Source organism: Nicotiana sylvestris, chromosome 9 (genome assembly GCF_000393655.2).
Source record: "Nicotiana sylvestris chromosome 9, ASM39365v2, whole genome shotgun sequence".
Lineage (NCBI taxonomy): Eukaryota > Viridiplantae > Streptophyta > Magnoliopsida > Solanales > Solanaceae > Nicotiana > Nicotiana sylvestris.
The window spans coordinates 57,372,651-57,395,188 of NC_091065.1; the positions used below are offsets into that span (position 1 = coordinate 57,372,651).

At 40.3% G+C, this 22,538-nt stretch overlaps 1 protein-coding gene across 1 annotated transcript; it reads left to right on the forward strand.

Moving 5' to 3' along the window:
* The first annotated feature begins 735 nt into the window (after positions 1-735).
* Positions 736-19,401, forward strand: LOC138877616 (uncharacterized). Its single transcript, XM_070157241.1, has 6 exons — positions 736-1,050; positions 1,537-1,680; positions 2,153-2,428; positions 2,572-2,730; positions 18,248-18,329; positions 19,241-19,401. The coding sequence occupies exons 1-6, from the start codon at positions 736-738 to the stop codon at positions 19,399-19,401; spliced, it is 1,137 nt and encodes a 378-aa protein (XP_070013342.1).
* Positions 19,402-22,538: the final 3,137 nt, after the last annotated feature.

Genomic DNA, 22,538 nt, shown 5'->3' on the forward strand with positions numbered 1-22,538 from the left:
CCAAATGTCCGCAACAACCCTCTGCCAGACCATAAGGGTGGAGGTATTCACATGATTTAAATAGAAGATGACTGGGATCCCGAGGGATTAATCAGGTTGATCGTAGAAGGTGATGACCCAAAGAAACCAACAATTACTCTCAATCCAATCGTAGTCCAGATCCAATTGTCTGAGGATGCTGAGGTGAATATGTCTGTACCACTTGAGTTTGAAGTAGTGCCATTTGTAAAGACACCGTCACCAATTAAGGTTGAGTTCGTGTCTCCGGCAAATGCACCCGCACCATTTGAGGTTGTAGTCTTGCCGCCCAAGGCACATGGTCCACTCGAAGTAAGGATAGCCACGCTGATCCTAGTGGCTATGTCAACCATGACACCATTCCATACAAATGCTATACCCTGGGACTACACAGCCGAGGCAAGAAGGAAAGGCAAGGTCAGGTTCGAAGAAACTGTCGCTGCACAGGATATGACAGGAACTGATAGAGTCTATACCCCTGAACACCTAGCTGAATCAAGCAAACAGATTTCGAATCATCCGCCCCTTATTGAGACAGGTCCGGACGACCTTTGGAGGAAGATACAGGCTGAGGAATATTTAGTCATCGACCAGTTAAACAAGATGCCAGCATAAATATCCATTCTCTCTTTGCTGCAAAATTCTGAGGCGCACAAGAATGCTCTGTTAAAAGTGCTAAGTGAAGCATACGTACCAAGTAACATCACTGGCAGGGAAATGGCTAACATGGTAGGACAAGTGCTGGAGGGCCGTAAGATCACCTTTCATGAGGACGAGCTGCCACTTGAAGGGTTGAGGCATAAAAAATCACTACACATCACCGTACAATGCAAGGATTATTTCTTCACCAGAATCATGATCGATGGAGGTTCCGGTCTTAACATTTGTTCGCTTGTAACACTCAAGAAGCTGGGTAAAGGGCTGCATAAGATAAAAGACAGAGCAATCAATGTGAAAGCCTTTGATGGTTCTCAGAGGTCCACTATTGGTAAGATTATTCTATGCTTACAGATGGGACCAACATGGTTCGAGGTCGATTTCTAGGTGATAGATGTACCAGCATCTTACAACTTGCTGCTGGGACGGCAATGGATTCATGCGGTCGGGGCCATAGCATCAACGCTGCATCAGGCAGTAAAGTTCGAATAGAATCACCAGGAAATGATCATTCACGACGATAATAGCAACCCTATATATAGTCGCCAGACTATTCCAGCGATCGAAGGAAGAAGGAAGTTGGGTGGAGAAACTTACCACCACATTGAGCAAGTCAATACTGTTGACAAAGACAAATGGTGGGATCACAAAATTGAAAGTATACTAAGTTGGAATTAGTACAAACCTAGCAAGTGGCTTGGCAAGAACCTCCAGGGAATCTCTAAACCCATAAAAGTCAAGAAACATGGCACCACCTTCGGTTTGGGATATGAATACAACTGGGAAGAATTCAATAACTGGTCGCCACCATGGCACGGTCCTTACTATCCATTAGATTAGCCAATACCATATCTGGAGCAGACCTTCCAACAGGCTGATATTATTGGTGGGTCAGATGAAGAAGAAGCACTTGTGGCAATGAGGAACTTGTTTCTAGAGGACAGTGATGTGGACTGTTGTGTTATTCTCGAGGAGGAGGGGGAGGAAGGCCCTTCCATACAAGCTGTGAGCAGATGTGCACATTTCAATAATTGGACCATCAGGACAACCAAACGCCGGCGTGCCTCGCGGTAGCAAGGCTAAAACAAGCATTATTCATTGTTCTTACTAAATGATTTTCTTTTTGCATTTTCAATTCCCGCAATAAGATCTTCAATGTTCAAAACTATTATGCAATTTATCAAAGCATTTTAACTTTTCTTATGAATCAACACTCATTATCGTTTTCTCTAATTACTTTACTTATACAACATTACTATTACTTGTCTTGATAAACCAATGATTGTGACATGCAATGAGACAACGCAACAAACGGACATAGATTCAGAGGAAGATGACATACCTAACGAGATTGTCAAAGAAGTTGAGAACTTTGAGAATAGACCTAAGTCCAACCTGGACGAGACCGAGATTTTCAACCTGAGAGATGCAGAAAACATCAAGGAAACATGAATCAGCATTCACCTATCGCCATTAGAGAAGAAAGAATATAGAATTTCTAAAAGAGTATGAGGACATATTCGCCTGGTTGTATGATGACATGGCGGGTCTGAGTGCGTCCATTGTAGCCCATAAACAGCCAACTGATCCAATATGTCCGCCGGTAAAGCAAAAGCTCAGAAAGTTCAAGCCGAATATGAGTTTGAAAATCAAGGAAGAAGTCACCAAGCAGGTCAAATCTAAGGTTCTCCGGGTAGTAGAATATCCGACATGGTTAGCCAACATTGTGCCAGTACCAAAGAAGGATGGGAAGGTCAGAGTCTGTGTCGACTACCGGTATCTCAACTGGGCCAGTCTGAAAGACGACTTCCCTTTGCCAAATATATAATACTAATTGACAATTGCGCCAAGCATGAGTTACTGTCATTCATAGATTGCTTTGCTGGTTATTATCAGATCTGGATGGATGAGGTAAACGCTGAGAAAACGGCATCCATTACGCCGTGGGGAATGTACTGCTACAGGATGATGCCATTCGGCCAGAAGAACGTAGGAGCCACCTACATGAGGGCCATGACTACCATTTTCCATGATATGATACACAAGGAGATAGAGGTATATGTGGATGATGTTATTATCAAATCCAAGAAGGCCACTGACCACATGGAAGATCTGAGAAAGTTCTTCAATAGACTGCGGAGATATAACCTGAAACTAAACCCCGCAAAGTGCGCATTTGGGGTTCCTGTTGGGAAACTACTTGGGTTTATTGTGAGTCCCCGAGGAACAACTAGATCCATTGAAAGTCAAATCTATCCAGAAACTGTCACCGCCAAAAACAAGAAGGATATGATGAGTTTCTTAGAAGGCTTAACTACATCAGCCGATTCATAACACAGTCTACAGTTATCTGTGAGCCAATCTTTAAGATGTTGAAGAAGGATGCCTCTACCAAATGGACCGATGACTGCGAAAAGAACTTCCACAAAATTAAAGAGTATCTATCAACACCACTAGTCTTAGTCCCGCCCGAGCCGGGTAGACCCTTACTACTCTACTTTGCAGTGTTGGATGAAGTTTTTGGTTACAGTCTGGGGCAGCATGATGAAACGGGGAGGAAGGAGCAAGCCATCTATTATCTAAGTAAGAAGTTCACCCCGTACAAGGCCTGATATTCTCTATTGGAACACACAGGTTATGCTTTGACTTGGGTAGCTCAGAAGCTGAGACATTACTTCTGTGCCTATACTGCATATCTCATATCGAGAATGGATCCTTTGAAGTACATCTTTCAGAAGCCCATGCCCACTGGCAAGCTAGACAAGTGGAAAATCCTGTTGAGTGAGTTCGACATTGTTTACGTAACTCAGAAAGCGGTCAAAGGACAGGCACTGGCGGACCACCTTGCTGAAAACCCCGTGGATGGAGGATACGAACAATTGAAAACTTTTTTTTTCCTGATGAAGAGGTATCATTCATAGGAGAAGACATTGCAGAATCCTCTGACGGTTGGAGAATGTTCTTCGATGGAGCGGCAAACTTCAAAGAAGTTGGCATAGGAGCAGTCCTAATATCAGAAACCTACTAGCATTATCCGGTGTCTGCCAAACTCAAGTTCCCCTGTACCAACAATATGGCCGAATATGAAGCCTGCATCTTAGGGCTCAAAATGGTCATTAACATGAACGTTCAACATCTCCTAATGATTGGATATTCAAACTTACTTATACATCAGGTACAAGGAGAATGGACTACCAAGAACTCTAAGATACTCCCGTATCTGCATCATGTATAGGAATTAAGAAAGAGGTTCACAAAGACGGAATTCCACCATGTTCCAAGAATCCAGAATGAGTTCGCCGATGCATTGGCCACCCTATCATCTATGATACAACATCCAGACAAAAATTTCATCGATCCCATTCCGGTGAGAATCCATAATCGGCCAGCTTACTGTGCCCATGTTGAAGAAGAAGTAGACGGAAAGCCTTGGTTTCATGATATCAAGGAATATTTGGCAAAAGTAGAGTACCCAGAGCTTGCTAATCCTACTCAGAAATGCACACTTCGGAGATTGTCCAAAAATTTCTTTCACAGTGCAGGAATCCTGTACAGGAGGACTCCTGATTTGGGATTATTAAGATGTGTCAATGCAAAGGAAGAATCCAGGCTACTAGAGGAAATTCATAGTGGGACATGCGGTCCACATATGAATGGTTTTGTCTTAGCAAAAAAGATACTCCGGGCTGGTTATTTTTGGATGACTATGGAAACGGACTGCATCCAGTATGTTCGGAAATGCCACCGTTGTCAGATACATTCATACATGATAAAGGTACCTCCAAGCGAGCTTCACACAATAAGCTCACAATGGTCATTCGCCGCCTGGGGAATGGACGTTATTGGACCAATCGAGCCTGCCGCTTCCAACAGACACAGGTTTATCCTAGTAGCCATCGACTATTTCACCAAATGGGTTGAAGTAGCATCTTACAGAGCAGTGACTAATAAAGTCATGGCAGACTTTGTCCGCGACTACATTGTTTGTCAATTCGGGATTCCAAAGTCAATCATTACTGACAATGGCTCCAACCTCAACATCTACTTGATAAAAGCTATGTGTGAAACTTTCAAGATCAGACACAAGAACTCCACAACCTACAAGCCTCAAATGAATGGAGCTGTAGAAGCCGCCAACAAGAATATCAAGAAGATATTGAGGAAAATGATAGAGAAGCATAAATAGTGGCACGAGAGGTTATCAGTTGCTCTATTGGGGTGTCGCACCACACTCCGCACATCAATCGGGGCAACCCCTTATATACTGGTTTACAGAACAGAGGCTGTCATTCCCGCTGAGGTAGAAATTCCTTTCCTAAGGATCATACAGGAAGCTGAGCTCAATGACACAGAGTGGGTAAAGAGCCGTTATGAGCAACTAGCCCTTATATATGGAAAGAGAATGAATGTAGTTTGCCATGGTCAACTCTATCCGAACAGAATGTCCAGAGCCTTAAACAAAAGAGTCAAGCCAATATAGTTCACACTGGGGCAGTTGGTGTTAGAGAAAACTTTTCCGCATCAAAATGAAGCCAAAGGGAAGTTCTCTCCCAACTGGCAGGGTCCATACATGGTTCACCGGGTTTTAACAGAAGGGGCCCTTATACTTGCAGAAATGGAAGGAGAAGTCTGGCCAAAGCCAATCAATTCAGATGCAGTCAAGTGCTAATATGTGTAATCTTTATGCTTTCATTATATGATGTAAATTGAACTACGCCTGGCCTGATTCCCGTTTAAGAGGGGATACATAGGTAGCCCTATGGGTTCGGTCACAATTCAATAAAAAAATTCATTTCCCCCGCAATTTGAAACTGGGGCAGAATTTTGAGAAGGACCCTCAAAATTCCGAAGTAATTTCAGCCGATCATCGCACGAGTAGCGGTCAAAAACGTCAACCATCAAATTGGGGCAATATTTTGAGGAGGACCCTCAAAATTCCGTAGCAAGAGAGGTTGCAATGTCCCGAACCACGTCACAGTCGTCGGTTCATCTAACCGTTTTTTACATATATCTATGTCATACTTTTCATGCATGATTATTATTTAAACTGAATTCTACCCCAATGATACAAACGATATCACCAGGTCGAAGCCGAACGAGTCAAGCAAAGCTAGCGGGGATACGAACTAACCTTTCCCCTTGCAAAACTCACGATTTTTCTTTGGATGCAGGCACTAGGATTGCGAAATCATTAAACATACTATATGCCCATAAAACAAACATTGTTCAAGAATACGACTCTCCAAACCATTACACTTGCCAATATTTTCCACCAGCACACACCTGTGATGTCTCGTATGTCACAATGCTCCCCGTAATCATAATGCTGCAATCTGCTATCAGCTAAGAAAATTCTACTGTTATTTGCTATTTTATTTCTTGAATAAGGCTACTATTTTGCCTTCCGAGACTAAACGTTGTCTCCCTCTGCATTCTTGTATAAGGCTACCATTCTGCCTTCCGAGACTAAACGTTTTCTCTATCTGCATTCTTATCTCTGCATTCTTATCTCTGCATAAGGCTACCATTCTGCCTTCCGAGGTTAAGCTCTACCTCCATCTGCATTCTTGCATTAGGCTATCATTCTGCCTTCCGAGACTAAACATTGTCTCCATCTGCATTCTTATCTCTGCATAAGGCTACCATTCTGCCTTCTGAGACTAAATGCTGTCTCCCTCTGCATTCTTGTATAAGGAAACCATTCTGCCTTCTGAGGTTAAGCTCCACCTCCATTTGCATTCTTGCATAAGGCTAGCATTCTGCCTTCCGAGACTAAACGCTATCTCCCTCTACGTTCTTGCATAAGGCTACCATTCTGCCTTCCGAGGTTAAGCTCTACCTCCATCTGCATTCTTGCATAAGGCTACCATTCTGCCTTTCGATTTGCATAAGGCTACTATTATGCCTTTCAATTTGCATAGGGTTACCATTCTACCTTCCAATTTGCATAAGGATACCATTCTGCCTTCCGAGACTAAACGCTGTCTCCATCTGTATCTGTATTGCATAAGGCTACTATTCTGCCTTCCAATTTACATAAGGCTACCATTCTGCCTTCAGAGACTAAGCGTTGTCTCATCTGCATTCTTGCATAAGGCTACTATTTTGCCTTCCAAGACTAAACATTGTCTCCATCTACATTTCTGCACAAGGCTAAGCTATGCCTCCCATTTTTCTTCGAAACTAAGCATTATCTCAAGCACTATTTGTCTCGCTTTTTTTATGAGATAAGCTCTACTCTTCAATTCGCAAGACTAAGCTCTGTCTTGTCCGCATCATGCTACTGCATATTTTATGGGCTAAAATATTACGAACTCATCCGAAGGCATCATCATTCAGAGGCATCATCTTCATAGCCCGAGAACACAATGTCATGGCCTGAGGATCTCTTTCAATCTTTTGCATATCATTATTCAAAGGCGTCATGGTTCGGAGGCACCATCCTTATAGCCCGAGAACATCATTTCATGGCTTGAGAATCCTTTATCATATGCTTCATGGCCCAGGACGTCATGGTCTGAGGATTCCATCCCCCATCGTCCAAAGACAACATTCATGGTCCGACGGGAATTTGCATCATGTTTAAATTTATGCACAATATATGCTTGTATTGTTTCTAATTGCAGGTAAACAGGCGAGCAACGACCATCCCGGCAGGAGCGATTCCGCTCCAGTTTCTGCATCCATCTCAAACCTAACCATTCCCGTAAACCTATCACTCACCCAATCTTAGATATTGCGTCCGTTCTTGAAATCGTCTTCATCGGTATACTCCGCCGATGGATCCTGAACTACATACGACCTGATTCCTATAAAACCAAGGATTTGTATGCAGCTCAGAAGCCAAGGTGCATCCAAACCTCTTCAACCCCTTTCACTCGGTCAAAATTGGCCATCATATCTTTACCCGACAACTCTTTCATCCTTCTCGGGTAAAGAGGGGCAGTTGTTGATACCCAATTTTCCCTATATATTTTTAATATGCAAAATAACTTTAAAATAGCATATATATATATATGCATATATAAACATGTCCAAGTGTTTTATTATTTTTCCATAATTTTTAAAGGTTTAAATTGATTTATTTTCTCCCCTTTTATCCATAAAATCCCAATAATTATTTCCAAAATTATTGTTTTGATAATTCTTCTATTGTATTTCTATATTTATGCCAAAATATAGCTAAAGTAATTTTTACATATTATTAAAATTTTCATTTAGTATTTTTAAAGCTAAATTGCACATAATTGCAATATTAGCCCTTTTAAGGTTTAATTATGCTTTATATTCATAAAACTAGGTCCTGTATTTTTTAAATTGTTAATTATATGTTATAAATCATTTTAGCTTTTGAAATTAATTTTCAGAAACCATTTACTATTTTTTATAAATTAAAAAGGGAAAAATGGCTATTTAAATTTTAGCCAAATTGTCTTACAAATCTAACCCAAATTAATACCCAATTCCCCGACCTAATTTCTAATTAAACCCGACCCTAACCCTTTTAAGCCCTACCCAAATCCGGATCCCCACCTACCCCATTTGATCTAGGTCGTTGATCATTCAGATCAACGACCACCATTCCACTTGCCTAAAATAAACCCAAACGACCCCCTTAACCGAATTCATTTCCACCAACCCGCTGCCTTGAATCCCCTTCCTCTCCAATCCTCTCTGCAACCCCACTCAAACCCTAGCCGCCGCCACTCAAATCACCCCTAATCCCCTTCAATCCTCACTCAATTCATGGACTCCCATGGCTGTTTGAGATGTATACCGGTTTCCTATGTCTCCTAGTTGCCTGTTTTCGTGATTTCATGGAAAGATATCGAAGAGATCTAGTCCAGGCCTGACTCAACTTCTATCTCTGGCCTTTTTCCGGCCATCCATGGTCGTTCGAGTCAGATCCATGGCTTTTCCGTCTAGATCGGTAACTTTTAAAAGTCTTTCTCATTTTTCTGGGTTCTCCGAAACCCTAACTTTAAAGGCTTTCCGATTTTCTTTTAGATCTGTGTATGTTATGAACCTCTTAAGTGTTTTTCTCAAAGGTTTTCCGATTTTTAAAGCGAATTTTCGTTTTCAACTATTAGGGTTTTCTTAACCTCTTTTAAATGATCTCTTCTCCGATTTTCAGTGTTGTTTTATGATTTTACTATGTTTAAATGATTTGTTTATGTTTTTCTTCTACCTGGTTCATCGTGTTAAAACCCTAAGTATCTTTGGTTTCATCCATTGTTATGAAACTATCTTTTTGTATTTATGCCTATTTCGATTGAGTTCTTCATAGTTAAATCCTCTCCTTTGTTTGTCTTGACTGATTCTGAGTTCTTACTGTTTTTGTTAAAACCCTAATTTCCTAAAACTTTTATCACTTGTTACTGTGAGTTTTTAAGGACTTCCTCTACTTATTTTTCTTGTGTTGGTCTGATCTCCTCTACCTGTTGCTATGTGTTAGATTGGTTTCTTCACTTTGGTTCTATGTGTGAGCCATGACTGCTTGACCTTGTTGATTACCATGCTTTGAATAGTCCTTAGCCTATTCATGGCAATTCAGTATGTTTATGTTCATCTAGTTTGCTCCTTTTGTCAATGTGTTTTACCATGCATGTCTGATACGCCCGTTCATTCCTTTCTATTTATATGTCAAAGTGCTGAATCATGACTTCCCTTTTGATTGATCCGGATTTTCTTAAGTTACCTTTTGATTGCAAGGTTTTCTTATGAATCCCTAATGTTACTCGCTTGCTTAAATTGATTGATTCCCTTCCTTTATTTGCTGTGATGTTTCACCCCTGCTGAATCCTTTCCCTAAATTAAGTATATTATGTACTTAGACTCAATTATATGCCCTATACTTTTATTACCCCTTAAATGGTAAAGATCAACCCTTTTCAAACTGATTCTCTTTCCTTAATTATCCCTCTAGTATCTGTTTGAGCTGTAGCTCCCTGATTAAGGGGTAGTACTTGTATTAATTGCTTCTAATTGTGATTACTTCCATATTTGTGTTAAATATTTACTTGCTACCTTATTTTCCACTTATTTTTAAAGATATAAATACCTTAAGTCTTTCATTAACAAGACACGAATAATTTAGTTCAGAACACACACTTACACACTAAAACTCTCTCTTTCTCTACTACTGCTTGTGCTACTACTTTTTCTAGCCGGCTGAAATGCAAAGCTAGATTGTGGAACTCTGATTGCTTTACTTTTTTTCTACACTTTGCTTCTTCAACTGTTATGTTCTTAATTTAAATTCTGAGACTAAACTCTATATTTTCCCTTGTTTGTCAATCTCTGCCTCTTTCTGCACTAGCTTAATGGCTCATATTATTAAATTGTGCTTCTTGTTTACTGCTTTACTCAACATGTCTAAAATTCTACCCTCCTTTGTTCAAATGTAATCAACATGTTTATTTGTTCCTGTTTATGTCCCTCAACTAGCATGTCTCCTAATGTATTTGATTAACGCTAATTCATGACTAATTATGTGTTTCTGATTTGGGTCCTCTATGGCCCCAACCCCTACTCCCCTGCTTGTAATTGCTAAAGCTGTACTACTCTCTGAACTGGTTATGTATGTGTGTTGTTGCTCCTACCCCCCTTTCCCTTGCAAAAACTGTTTTCACTAAGCAACTCTCGAGCTATTTTTACAAACTCATTTCAAACATGCAGTCTTTCAAAAACTATTTTCTAAAACAAACTCCTCTTTCAAATATGTGTTCCTACACTTCAACTATACTCTTAGATCATTAGGTTCTTCCCCTCTTGTGTGAGCCTTGCTTTGGGACCCTTGAGCTCCCTATGAACCTGGACACATAAGAGCTGGCCCTTCCACACCGCACTTACTTTTAGTTATGCAATCTGGGTATGAGCACTGCCCGGGATCCCTTGGGGTCCTTAGGGAACTCTGACACATCCAGATATATGAAAGGCTTGGAATAATGTTGGCATCTAAGGTGGTTTATTACTTAACTCAGAGAGGAAGTCAAAATCAGGCCTCCTGTTGTAGTTTCTTATTTTTCCATTTCTTATGTAATTCAATCACATGGTCTATAATAATTTGTAAACAAGTATGGGGTAGGCTAGTGAAAAGGGATGGGAAATATGCATGCTATAGTTGTTAAAGGTAGAAAGCATGTTATTAGGTTTATAGTCTTAATTGTACGATAGAAACCATGTTTAGGATTCATTTCATGCATTAGAGATCATGTTCCCTAGGACTTACACTTACTGTTTTTAGCATGTCCATTTCACTATCATATCACTTAGAAAATCCTGCGTTAAATGTGTTAATACCCGGGATTTTCTGCGATCATGTTCCTACTGCCAAGAGATCCTGTTTTAGGCTAAAATAACACTAATAAACATATAATCTCTGCATATTCTGGAAATCGTGTTTAAACGCTGTAATGTTTGTGGATATAGAAATCCTGCTTAGGATTCTGCATATACTTCATTCTGCATCTCTGTACATTAGATACCATGTCTCTAGGATTTCATTTATATTTGCTTAAGCACGCTTAGGCTAACTATGAATGCATAAAAAGGAATAAAACAATTTTACTCAGTTTTTACAATCAACTGGAAATAATTCTATGTGCTAAACACCTAGAACATCATGTTTTAGGTAATAAAAATAATCTCCAAACTTTCTTAATGACTTGGAACAACTGCTGCATCTCGCTTTGCGCCTAGGCAAGCCTTAGGTAATAACTTAAATAAAACTGAAAGTGCCTTTGTTTAATTATCAACTGTTATAACCAGCATGCAAGCCTAATTCGGACTTCTTATCTGAGTCATGTAATAAATCTGGTTCTGCTGCAACAACTTAAAAACCCTGCTTTAGGATTTTCAAATTCAGACTTTAACTGGGTATAAGTCATGCTGTCTGTGTGCATTATCTGTGGAGGTATAACTGAGCCTTCTGCTTGTTTTATGTGTTTTCCCCCCTTTAAATGCAATCGTACTTGTTTTGTAAGTCGCCTTAGTATTTTGACTTTAAACCTGAGGGTCTGCCTAGAACCTCCTTATAGGATAAAAGTCTTAAATTCCTCCGAGACTGATAGGAAGGGACGGGTAACAGCATGCAATAAGAGTCGAGACCAATCTTCGCTTTAATTACCTCCACTGGGTGGGAAAGGGTAGATATGGATATGATGACAGGTGCATTAATACCACGTGTAGCCCCTCTTTTGAGGAGTGTCATACCAGGTATTGCATTGACGTGATCCATATTATAAACAAACCTAGGACCCCCCCCCCCTTTTTTTTACATTCTCAAGTATGTTTAAATTGTAACTCTTTTCAAATTTCGCCTCTTCTTAGTTGTTTTCTTACATATGTGTATTCAAACATAAATCCCCTACTATTTGAGCCAATACTTGCCGATTTTCTAATTGTACAAATTCACAAAAAACTGTCTGGCCGGGAACCACACTAGTGGATCCTGAGGGGTGCCTAACACCTTCCCCTCGGGATAATTTTAACCCCTTACCCTATCTTTGGTTATCAAACATAGTTAAAAAATGAACCCTATAGGTGTCCTAATGCACCTTAAATCTTTAGGTGGCAACTCTTCCAAATTGCAAACCCCTTTCCCAAAAGGAAAAGAGTTGTACCATGCCAGAATGCCAAAAACTTGATTTTCGGATATGAAAGGGGAAAAAGGGGGTGCGACATATGTGATATCATAACATACTGAATGCAGAAGATAAGCTATCACATGCTGATATACTGAAAGTCTGAATGATATAAATCAAAGTGTGAAAATACTAATACAAGTCTGAAATGTATCTGTAACCAACATTGCTTAACATGAAAAGTTTGTGACTCTATCTAACTGTTACCCTAGTCTATAAAACCTCTAATGAACTACTGAAAACATTGACTGTCTGAAAATACAGAAGACGGTAAGATAATTATAATTCCCCGAAAGAACTGGGATCACCAAACAACTGGTACGAGAGTCCTACCGCTCTGAATCGTCAACCTGTAAATCATTACTTGCATCCTTAGATGCATGTCCCGAGCAAAAGGGACGTCAGTACATTTGAATTACAATGGTATGCAAAGAAACTAAAAGAAAGAACTATAAATGCTAAAACTAACACTGAGCTGATAATTGAGAATTGATAATTAATAACTAAAATGACAACTATTGAAACTAAAATTGAAATGATAATTGATAGCTGATAACTGATAACTGAAATGATAACTGATAACTGATAACGGATAAGTGATAACTGATAACTAAACTGAACAAAGAAAGTAAGGGTATGAATACTCCCTTTTCTGAATGATGAACAACCTGTTTATCTGAATAAACTATGACCTCAGGCCCAATATATATATGCATAAGATACAACCTCAGGCCTAAGTATATGCATACATAACTACGACCTCAGGCCCAATAATGCATAAAACATTAACTACGGCCTCAGGCCCAAACATGAATAAAACATAAACTACGGCCTCAAACCCAAACATGCATAAAGCATAAACTACAGTCTCGGGCCCAAATACAAGTGTTCAACCTTCAAGGATTTGAAATCAGGAATTGAGAATCATACTGCAATACATGATACTGAAATACTGAATCACACTGAGTTACATAATACTGGAATACTGAATAAGACTAGACTGTGACATGTATTCTTGAACTAATTATGAACACTGAAACATCAATTGTGTATGACATGCTGAGTAATCTATACTAAGACTAGTGGGCATCAAACCCAAGTCTATATTGAATATGCGCTGAGCTCAAAAAGTTCAGAATGAAAGTCATGAACGAGTTATGAAGCTAGAGAATAGAAGTTCTGCAACTATTCAAGGAACTAGGCTTAACTATATTTCGGAGGCAATTAATAATATTGTAAAAGAAACATAGTGTAGGGAGAATCATTAGCATTCCCAAATATAGAGAGTTAGCCTCACATACCTTGAGTCTGACTTTTAAGCGTATCACAATGTTTCGTCGCCTCTTTTAATGATAATCTATAGCAATATATATCAAGAGGAACCATTATTAGCATTAATTCTCATGATTTAGTCACTTACGCACTTTATCAAACATCTTATGGCCGTAAAGCCTCATAGTCCATATGAATTGGTCTTTTCTTTAATAAGTTCTCATTCTACTACTTCCAGGTGATTCTACAATTTAAAATACATGTAACTAACACCATTTCTCATCACCCAAATGTTTACAACAATCATAAGTCAACAATCCAAAACCCTAGCATAGTTCTTATGGTTCTCTTTATCAAACCCATTGACTATTCTACCAAAACTCATCAATTCATAGTTATAATGACTAGGGAGTAGAAGCATTACCTTTTCGAAGTACACTCTTGAATTCGAGTTCTAGGGTTTCCTTCTCAACAATGGTGTCTCGATCGAATATATAATAATTGGAAGGATTTACCCATGTTATTAAGATGTTGGAGAATTGAAATTAACTTAGAATTATCGTTAGAACTTACCTTGGATGATGGAGGGACCTTGGGTATGTTGGGTGTCACGACCCCAACCGAAGGGTCACGACGGGCACCCGGTGCCTTACTCAACTGTGTACCAACATAACATATCTTTCTTATCGTACTATCATTGATAACTGGGCCAACATGGACACAACTCGTAATATATAACTATAAGTGGGAAAGCAATGTATCAATTAACCATATTTCTTAAAAGATGAATACATATGGTCCGTCAAGGCCTCTGACATACTGTACAAAATGAACCTCTATCTACAAAGCCTCAGAGAGTACTTTCCATCAAATGGGATAGGGTGTTGGCCTACCCATAAGTCTGTAGCAAAATTCTAACATGATAAATCATAGACTCGGTTGCACTCTAACATGAGGGTTCGTCAAACTGATTATCTGTACCTGGAGGCATGAATGCAGTATCCACAACAAAAGGACGTTAGTAAAAATAATGTACCAAGTATGTAAGGTACATAAATAAGTATATAAAAGAAATGGAAGAAATATGGAGTAAATGACTCAACCTGTAAGTCTGGATAACTCTGTAAATCATGAAATACTTATAGTGTCATGCATATGCATATTAATGTCATGTCGTGCATAGGTACATGTGTTCATAACATCATCAAGCCTTTGAGGGCATCCCATCATATCATCTCGGTCACTGTGGGCAAAATCATCAACATATACCAGCTGATCAGGTGGTGGTATGTATATAATGCCGTAACCTTTTCCCATATCCTTTATATATATATATATATATATATATATATATATATATACGCATAAATAATGCCATCTGGTCATGGATCAATGTACATGTATAAATGAATATAATGCATGAGAAGTATGTCAATAAAATTTCTCGGAATATCATAAGACCATTATGTCTTTGAGTAATATGATGAAGTAAACTTTTTTCAACTTACGTATTTTTTTGAGACCCATGTACAGAATATGTAATAATAAGACACATGGGAATTCAAGAACATAGGCACCTCTAATACTTCTATGAATAGAGTCATTTATGGAAGTTGTGCATTTGCTTGTTCCATTTATGTCGTATAGATCATGCCAAAAGGAAAGAAGGAATATCCTTAACATACCTAAGCCGATTCTCTTGACAATCTCTCTAATACATGTCAATTGCGACAAATCACGTAATTGCGGATCGAAGTAAGGGAGAATCCGTATGAGTTTCTTGAGAAAGATTGCATCGTACTCCCTTAAAATTGCAAAATCTCACGTTGCTTAAGATTGCACCGTACTTTAGAGTCTTTGCTATGAATTGTTGAAAGATATGTACCTCCCTTTGAATTAGAAAACCTTATATTTGAATGAGTGTGGGCCCCACTCCGTGTGGTGGCTTAACTACATACCCTTAATCCTTAATCTTGCCACATAACCCATAATGACTTAAGAGTCATATATCTTGGGTGGCTTGCTTCCACGTGTGGGGAGGGGGTCTAATCTTATCCAATTTCTCTAATTAATCACCCAACAATTCCTTAATTAACTAGGTAATCTCCCAGTATCTAATAATTAACCAATTACCCACATAGTTAAGAATTATCTCAACTTACTTAAAATACTACTCACTTTTAACATACCTTATACACCTTATTATCATGGTCATGTAGTACCTTGTATGGCACAAGTCCATAAATACGGGTTATTATAGCTTAGACCATATTTTATCCCAATATGTCAAACTTCGACGAAATTCATTTTCTTTGATTTTCTCACCCTCTCATCTTCATGAATTTACTTATCACTTGTTTGAAATAGCATAATACTTAAAATCTCAAAATAATCTCATCCCTGAACTTACGTCGATTAACTTACGACGAAACTTTAACGTACGAAAATGCGGGAAGTAACATCTCATTTCTGAGTTTATATCAATTTACTTATGGCATACTTCCACATACAAAAACATGGGGTGTAACATTAGTTTCTTGAGAGATCCCCTTTCTAGAGTAGGTTTTCGTGTTTGGGGTGTGGGGGAATGAGGTAGGGCTTTTAAATAAGTGAAAACATCCCAAAATTGAGGAAGAAGTAAAAATAGCTCGGATAAATAACGTTGGCACCGTCCGGGGTGCCAAACATACAGTGCAAGGTGCCAAAACTACAGTGCCTAACACTGTTTGGGGCGCTGATGTTACCCAAAATCCGTTTAAGGTCGTGATAACGCCGGACACTACTGTCAGGCAAGCCAACACTAAATAGGTAATTAAATTCTCATTTTAATATTTTTGAATTCATAAATTTCCTTCAATTTAACTAGTAAAATGAACTTTATAGAGTAAATAATAATGTTTTTAACAATTTCAATACTGAATATCCCATAATCATCCCAGAACCCGGTGTTACAAGTGCATGAGAATTTACTAGGGAATAAAATAAAATAAAATAAAATAACTGCCCGGAACACAAATTTGGACAGAAAAGGAAATACAAATACTCCGAAAGAGACTCTGCTGACTTCAGATTATCACATAAGATGCAGCTCACCTAAGTCCCCGTATTAACCACGCCGCTACGCAGACAAGACCACTAGATATACATGTGCCTGTACAATAAAATGTATGGCAAGTGTAGTAAGAGTATGAAAAAATACATACCCAGTAAGTATCTAGTCTAATCTCGAAGAAGTAGTGACGAGGGGTCTACTTCGACACTTACTAGTTGTCCAATAATATTAGGTACAACAAAAAGGCAAATAAATATGAGGCAGAGTAAATAAATAAAATAAACAAGTATAAAATACGTGGTATAATTCCCTTCTTTACAATTAACTCAAGCTCTCAACTAGCAAATTCCCTCCTTAACTGGAGCAGATATATAGATATAGTGGATTAATTCAAATCTGGGAAAAACCCACATATACACTAGCTTCTTGACAAATATTACGCACGATTCCATGAGGGCATTTTATAGGAAATGTTGAGGCATACGACCCGGTCCAACATAAAATTACATTGTGCACTGCTGAGGGTTGTTTACCTTGAAAATGGTAATTACAATTATATTTGATTTTGTGGTTCTAAAAATACGTGATCTATTTTTATGCTAGTTGTTAGGCAATAGATGCTAAGTATAAGACTAGGAAATAAGATAAGAACTTGAAAACAATACGTTTAAGCACACCGAGGGGCTGAGAATCGGGGCCTCGAGCGTGACTATACAAGACCTCGGGGTCGAGCTCGACACTAAGCTATGGGCAACCGATGAAGGGCTAACAGTATTGAGAGCTTTGATGAAAGATCTTTATGGTCAATAATGAGCAATAAATAAAGAAAAATAAATAGAACACAACAAATGTAAGCAATAAATGTAAGTAATGAAATCAAGAGAATATGTTTAAGTAAGAAAGTAGAGAGAATGTTCTTGGATTGAATGTTGTAAATGAGATATCTACAAAATGACAAGGGTACCCTTTATATACCAGGGAGTCCCAACATAGTACAAGTGCATTTATTACAAAGACATATGGCTGGTACAACCATTTAATGCCACGGTACGGGTTTGAACTAGCCTAACAGTCTTGGTCAGCTTTAGTCATGTGCCTTGGGAACTTCCCGTTAGTCCATCATAGCTGCTAATTTGCATTGCCTCGAGGTTGATCATTGAGAACCCTCGGGGTCGAGCCACGAGCTGAAATTCGAGCCTTCTGGGGGCGGTATTTACGATGTGCCTTAGCGGTCACAAAATCGGACCCTCTGATTTTTGCAGTATACAGATAGTCCCCACGTTTCTTAAATTAAAATGATAAGAAACAATCTTGAATTCTCGCCTATTGGATACTTACTACCATGGTGTCAGTCCATCAAAGCTTTAAATCCTATGACTTAAAAGCCACGCAGGAGTCGCTATGAATGCGACCATCGAGAAGCCCATGAATCGCTACTGGTTCGGCCCTTCTGCTTCACAAACGCTGCCCATACACCCTATATAAATGCTTCAATTGCTTTGTTATTCACACTTTTATAGCATCTTCAATCCCATAGAGATAAGTTCACCATCTCCTACATTCCTCTTTTTTTCTGTGTTTGCCTCTTCGTTTCCTTTCTCAGAACCTTTTTATAGCCATGGCTAGGACCTCTAAAACAGTGCCTCCGAAAGAGGGCACTGCTTCTTCGTCTCGACCATCTAGGGGTAAAGCAAAAGTACCCCCAACTGTCGAATAATGTACCCCTACCAAATTCGATTTTGTATCCGATTTTTCCGTCGAGAATCCTCCCGCTACACTAGCCCGATGCGAGCATGTGTCTCGATACATTTAGTGTGGTGACCAATATAGATAGAGTGAAGGAAGACTGCCAATGGGGGTCAGTAGTGTTAGTTGAGATTCCCAGACCTGCTGAAAGCATAGTAGACCATAAGGCTTGCTTTCTCAGTGTATTTACATACCCCTTTACTTTAGGTCCCGTAGATTCTTCGGACCATTCTTCTCCGTCGATAGACCTGGTGATCGTCGACTTCTGTCGTGAGTACTGGGTGATGCTTGGCCAAATTTATCCTTCATTCTGGAGGATAGTCTATATGCTTCGATATTTTTCTAACCAAGTCGAGGGTATGTCCTTCACTATCAATCACTTGATCAGACTATATAGCTCGCGTCTCTTTCGTAGTTTGATCAAGCTTCATCCCCGATCTATGAGGACATTCTTTTCTAGCATTGATGAGGACAAGGATTGGGGGTGAATGATCCGGTTCGTTTGAGTGAGGACCTCAGACATAATCCCAGCCAATCTGATGCCATTCCCGGAGGAATGGAATATGCAGCGTAAGTGCCCCTACCTCGAGCATGTTTTATTGCCCTTTTATCCCCTTTTGAAAAATGATCTTCTTTTGATTGTACAGACATTGTTTGGTACCCTGGCGCAGTTCAAAACCTATCAATATGGATTAGACAGTTGGACTCCAAATTTCCTTATGTTGAGTGTTCTTTGCGTGATTTGGCCAGAATGCGGTGGCAGGCCAAAAGCCACGATATGCCTCTTATCGTTAATTTTACTATGTTCCCTTATGAGTATCCTTTTGTTTGATGCATCATACTTGTACAGGCCTCGGGGATGGAGTGTCGATGAGGCCGACCCCTGCTGGTGAAGAGGACACCTCTAAACCCAGCAAGGGTAAGAAGAGGAAGAAGGACGCCACAGTCTCGACTTCGGATGTTATGGCAACTCCTTGTACCGAGGATGATGGTGCATGCCCTTTGGTATAAATAGCAATACGAGGCAAAGATTCTCCGCTAACTATCAGGCAGGAGGCCACCGAATCGACAGTGGCCGATTTAGACCAGACCAATGTTGAAGAGGCCTTCGCGAAGGGCTCGGGGACAATCCTCGAGTCTCAAGTCGGAAATGGCACATTCCGCGCTAGTGAACCCACTGCTGGTGACTCCGAAGGTCCTGAACCCGAAGCTTGTCATGGTCAAGATGAGGCCTTTAAGGAAATTAATGCCCTGAGTGGCCTTAATCTAGTCCCTCCATACTCACCGGGGGATATCAGGATGCTTAGGATCAGGACACCGCCGGTGCGGGGCCCTTTCATGGAGGGGGAAATGTGCTCGAAGACCTCCTCACCAGTATCAATGATAATATGGATCGTGATGCTCCCGTTGCTCTCGAGGAGGCGGAGAGGCTTCAGAAGCAGGTTATACTCTCAACATATTGCTTGTGCGTTAAATCTTTATGCCTGACTTTCTAATTTTTCTGTGTTGTTGCAGGCTAAGAAGATGTATGACCATGCCTTCTCTAGGCTCTAAGGTGAGCTTTCATGTTATGGGAAGGAGGTCAAGAAGCTTACTTCGGAGTTAAAAGAGTAGGGGACCTCCTTTGCCCGAAAGGGGAAAGTGTTGAGAAGGATTTAGGCCAGTTTGGAGGGAGTGTGCCTGGAAAGGGCAGGCCTTGCTGAGAAGGTAACACGGTATCCATGAGTTCAGTTTTTATTCTCGTAGCTTGATACTTACAAACTTTGTTTTGTCTTTGCAGATAGGGAAAAAGGATGCCATCCTAGGGGGACTTCGAGAAGAGGCTGCAGCCAAGGATGCAGAGATCCTCGAGAGGGAGATTTTGCGGTCGGAGCTGGCATTGAACCGGGATCTTCTTCAAAGTGCCCAAAAAGAGGTTGCTGCACTTCTTCGGCGAAGTCTGAGGCCAAAGAGGATGCGTCTTCATACATGAAATATGTTGCTACTGCAAATGAATGAGCCCGAGAAATATTGGAGAAAGCCAAGCAGAGGTTGGCTAGGGCTGTCGCTTACGCTCGTGCAGAGGCAAGGAGGAAAGATCTCGATGAAGCAAGCGCTAAAAGCGCCGATCTCTCCGCTGAGATTGAGGAGGCCCGAGACTTGGAGGAATAATCGGCATTATCGGCTACTTCGGATGAGGGTTCCGAAGATGACCCGAAGAGTAGTGACGACGAAGAATAGACCCAAGTCGTCTTCCATTCTTTTTTGTGTATGAACTCCTCGAGGGAAAAGGTCTTGCAAAGACGCCCCTTGTAAATATATTTTTGGCTATATAAGAAAATTTTTCTGCTTCAAGTCTTCGCTTATATTCTCAATGCTTATGTAAAGTTAGTCTGTTGAATTTTGATGTGGGCTCTTCGGAGCCCATATTTGGAGTAGTCGGGACCCTAGATATCGGGCACTATCTCGAGATTAGGTCGATAACCTTTTAGAATTGATGCTTGTAATAGCAGAAATCTTCGGGGTCTCAATGGCTCCCGAGCGTTGTGTGACAGTACCATTTATGTGTGTATACGGCAAAATCGGAGGGACCAATTTCTCGTTGATCAAGCATCTCAGAGGGTTACCTCGAAGGCTCGAGACCACGGACCGAGTACACTCCCTCGAGGGTAGTCAACACTCGAACTCATATAACGACGACCTCGATAATGGTAGAAATGGGGAGCTTCCTAGGCCTATGGCTAGGACTGACAAGGCCTAGTAAACTACTCTGAGACCCGAATAAGGGTTTCATCTAGTTGTTACATCTCCGTGTCTTTGTAATCAATGTTTGTTGTACTATGATGGGATTTCCCTCATATATAAAGGGGATCCCAATCACTTTGTAAGGGGATGTTGCCTCAATTACTCCACACGAAATATACAAGCACTCTCTATTTGCTCTCTAATATATTCTCTTGATATTATTGCTTTCATTTATTATCTTTATATTTGTTCATCATTTATTGCTTATCATTGGCCATAAAGAGCCTCCGTCAATTTTATCATAACTGTTAGTCGCATTTCAACTGCCCTTGATAGCTCGTAGTCGAGCTCTGGAATCGACCTTGAGGCCCCGAATCCACAAGATCGAGGCCCCAATAATTGGCTCGACGGTTCAATTATCGCCCTATTCTTAATTCTTATTTCATTTCTAAGTCTCACATACATAGCATCAACTGCTTAGCAAACTAGCATAAAAAAAGATCGCGTATTTTTAGAGTCCTATAAACAAATTTATTACCATTTTCATGGTAAACAGTTTGGCGCCCACCGTGGGGCTAAAAATAATAGTGATTATTTTCTTGCTGGGTTCGTCACACAACGCAAGTTATCTTTCACGCTTTTTCTTGTCCAAGATCTTCCATTTTAGGACAATATGTCTAACTCAGTGAATGGAGGCGAAAACGACAATCTTGAGGACCACAGAGAGAATGGTGTGGATGCTCCGGGTGTTGTTGTGCCACCACAAAACCCTGGGAATGCATCAGAACCAATCCCCGTGGACGCGGTCTCACGTGATACCAAACGCAACGATATAAGCTCACATACTGACAGGAGCGCGCATCAGGGAGATCCACAAGAATCTCAGAAAACCCCGACCAAGGAAGAACGTGAGGTTAGCCTTCACGTTATTTTTGAAGGCTACAAAGTCACCAGAAAACTCCCAACACGGTAGCACCGGGGATAGCTCCCCCAGCTGAACATGTACCGGAGAGATCAAGGAATAATGGGTCGATGACCGATCCCGCCATCGTAAAAATGATCGAGGACCTTACCAGGAGGATCTAGTCTGGTGAGAAGATGATAGAAGCCAATGACAAAAAGGTTAAAACCTACAACTCCAGGGTTGACCAAATTCCGGGCGCACCCCCGGTCCTGAAAGGTATGGATTCAAAGAAGTTCATACAAAGGCATTTCCCCGGGGAAGAGGCCCCGAAACCCATCCCAAAGATGTTCAGAATGACAAAACTCCCAAAGTACAATGGGACCTCAAACCCCAACGAACATGTTACTGCCTACACCTGTGCGGTAAAGGGCAACGACATAAAGGACGACGAAAAGTCCGTCTTGTTAAAGAAGTTCGGGGAAACACTCTCGATGGGGGCCATGATATGGTATCACAACTT

Coding starts and splice junctions, on each gene's coding strand:
- LOC138877616 (XM_070157241.1), top strand. CDS start 736: ATGGCTAACATGGTAGGACAAGTGCTGGAGGGCCGTAAGATCACCTTT. Junction 2,731..18,247: donor TGATACACAAGGAGATAGAG/GTATATGTGGAT, acceptor TTCCTTTCTCAG/AACCTTTTTATAGCCATGGC. Junction 18,330..19,240: donor TTCGTCTCGACCATCTAGGG/GTAAAGCAAAAG, acceptor ATACTTGTACAG/GCCTCGGGGATGGAGTGTCG.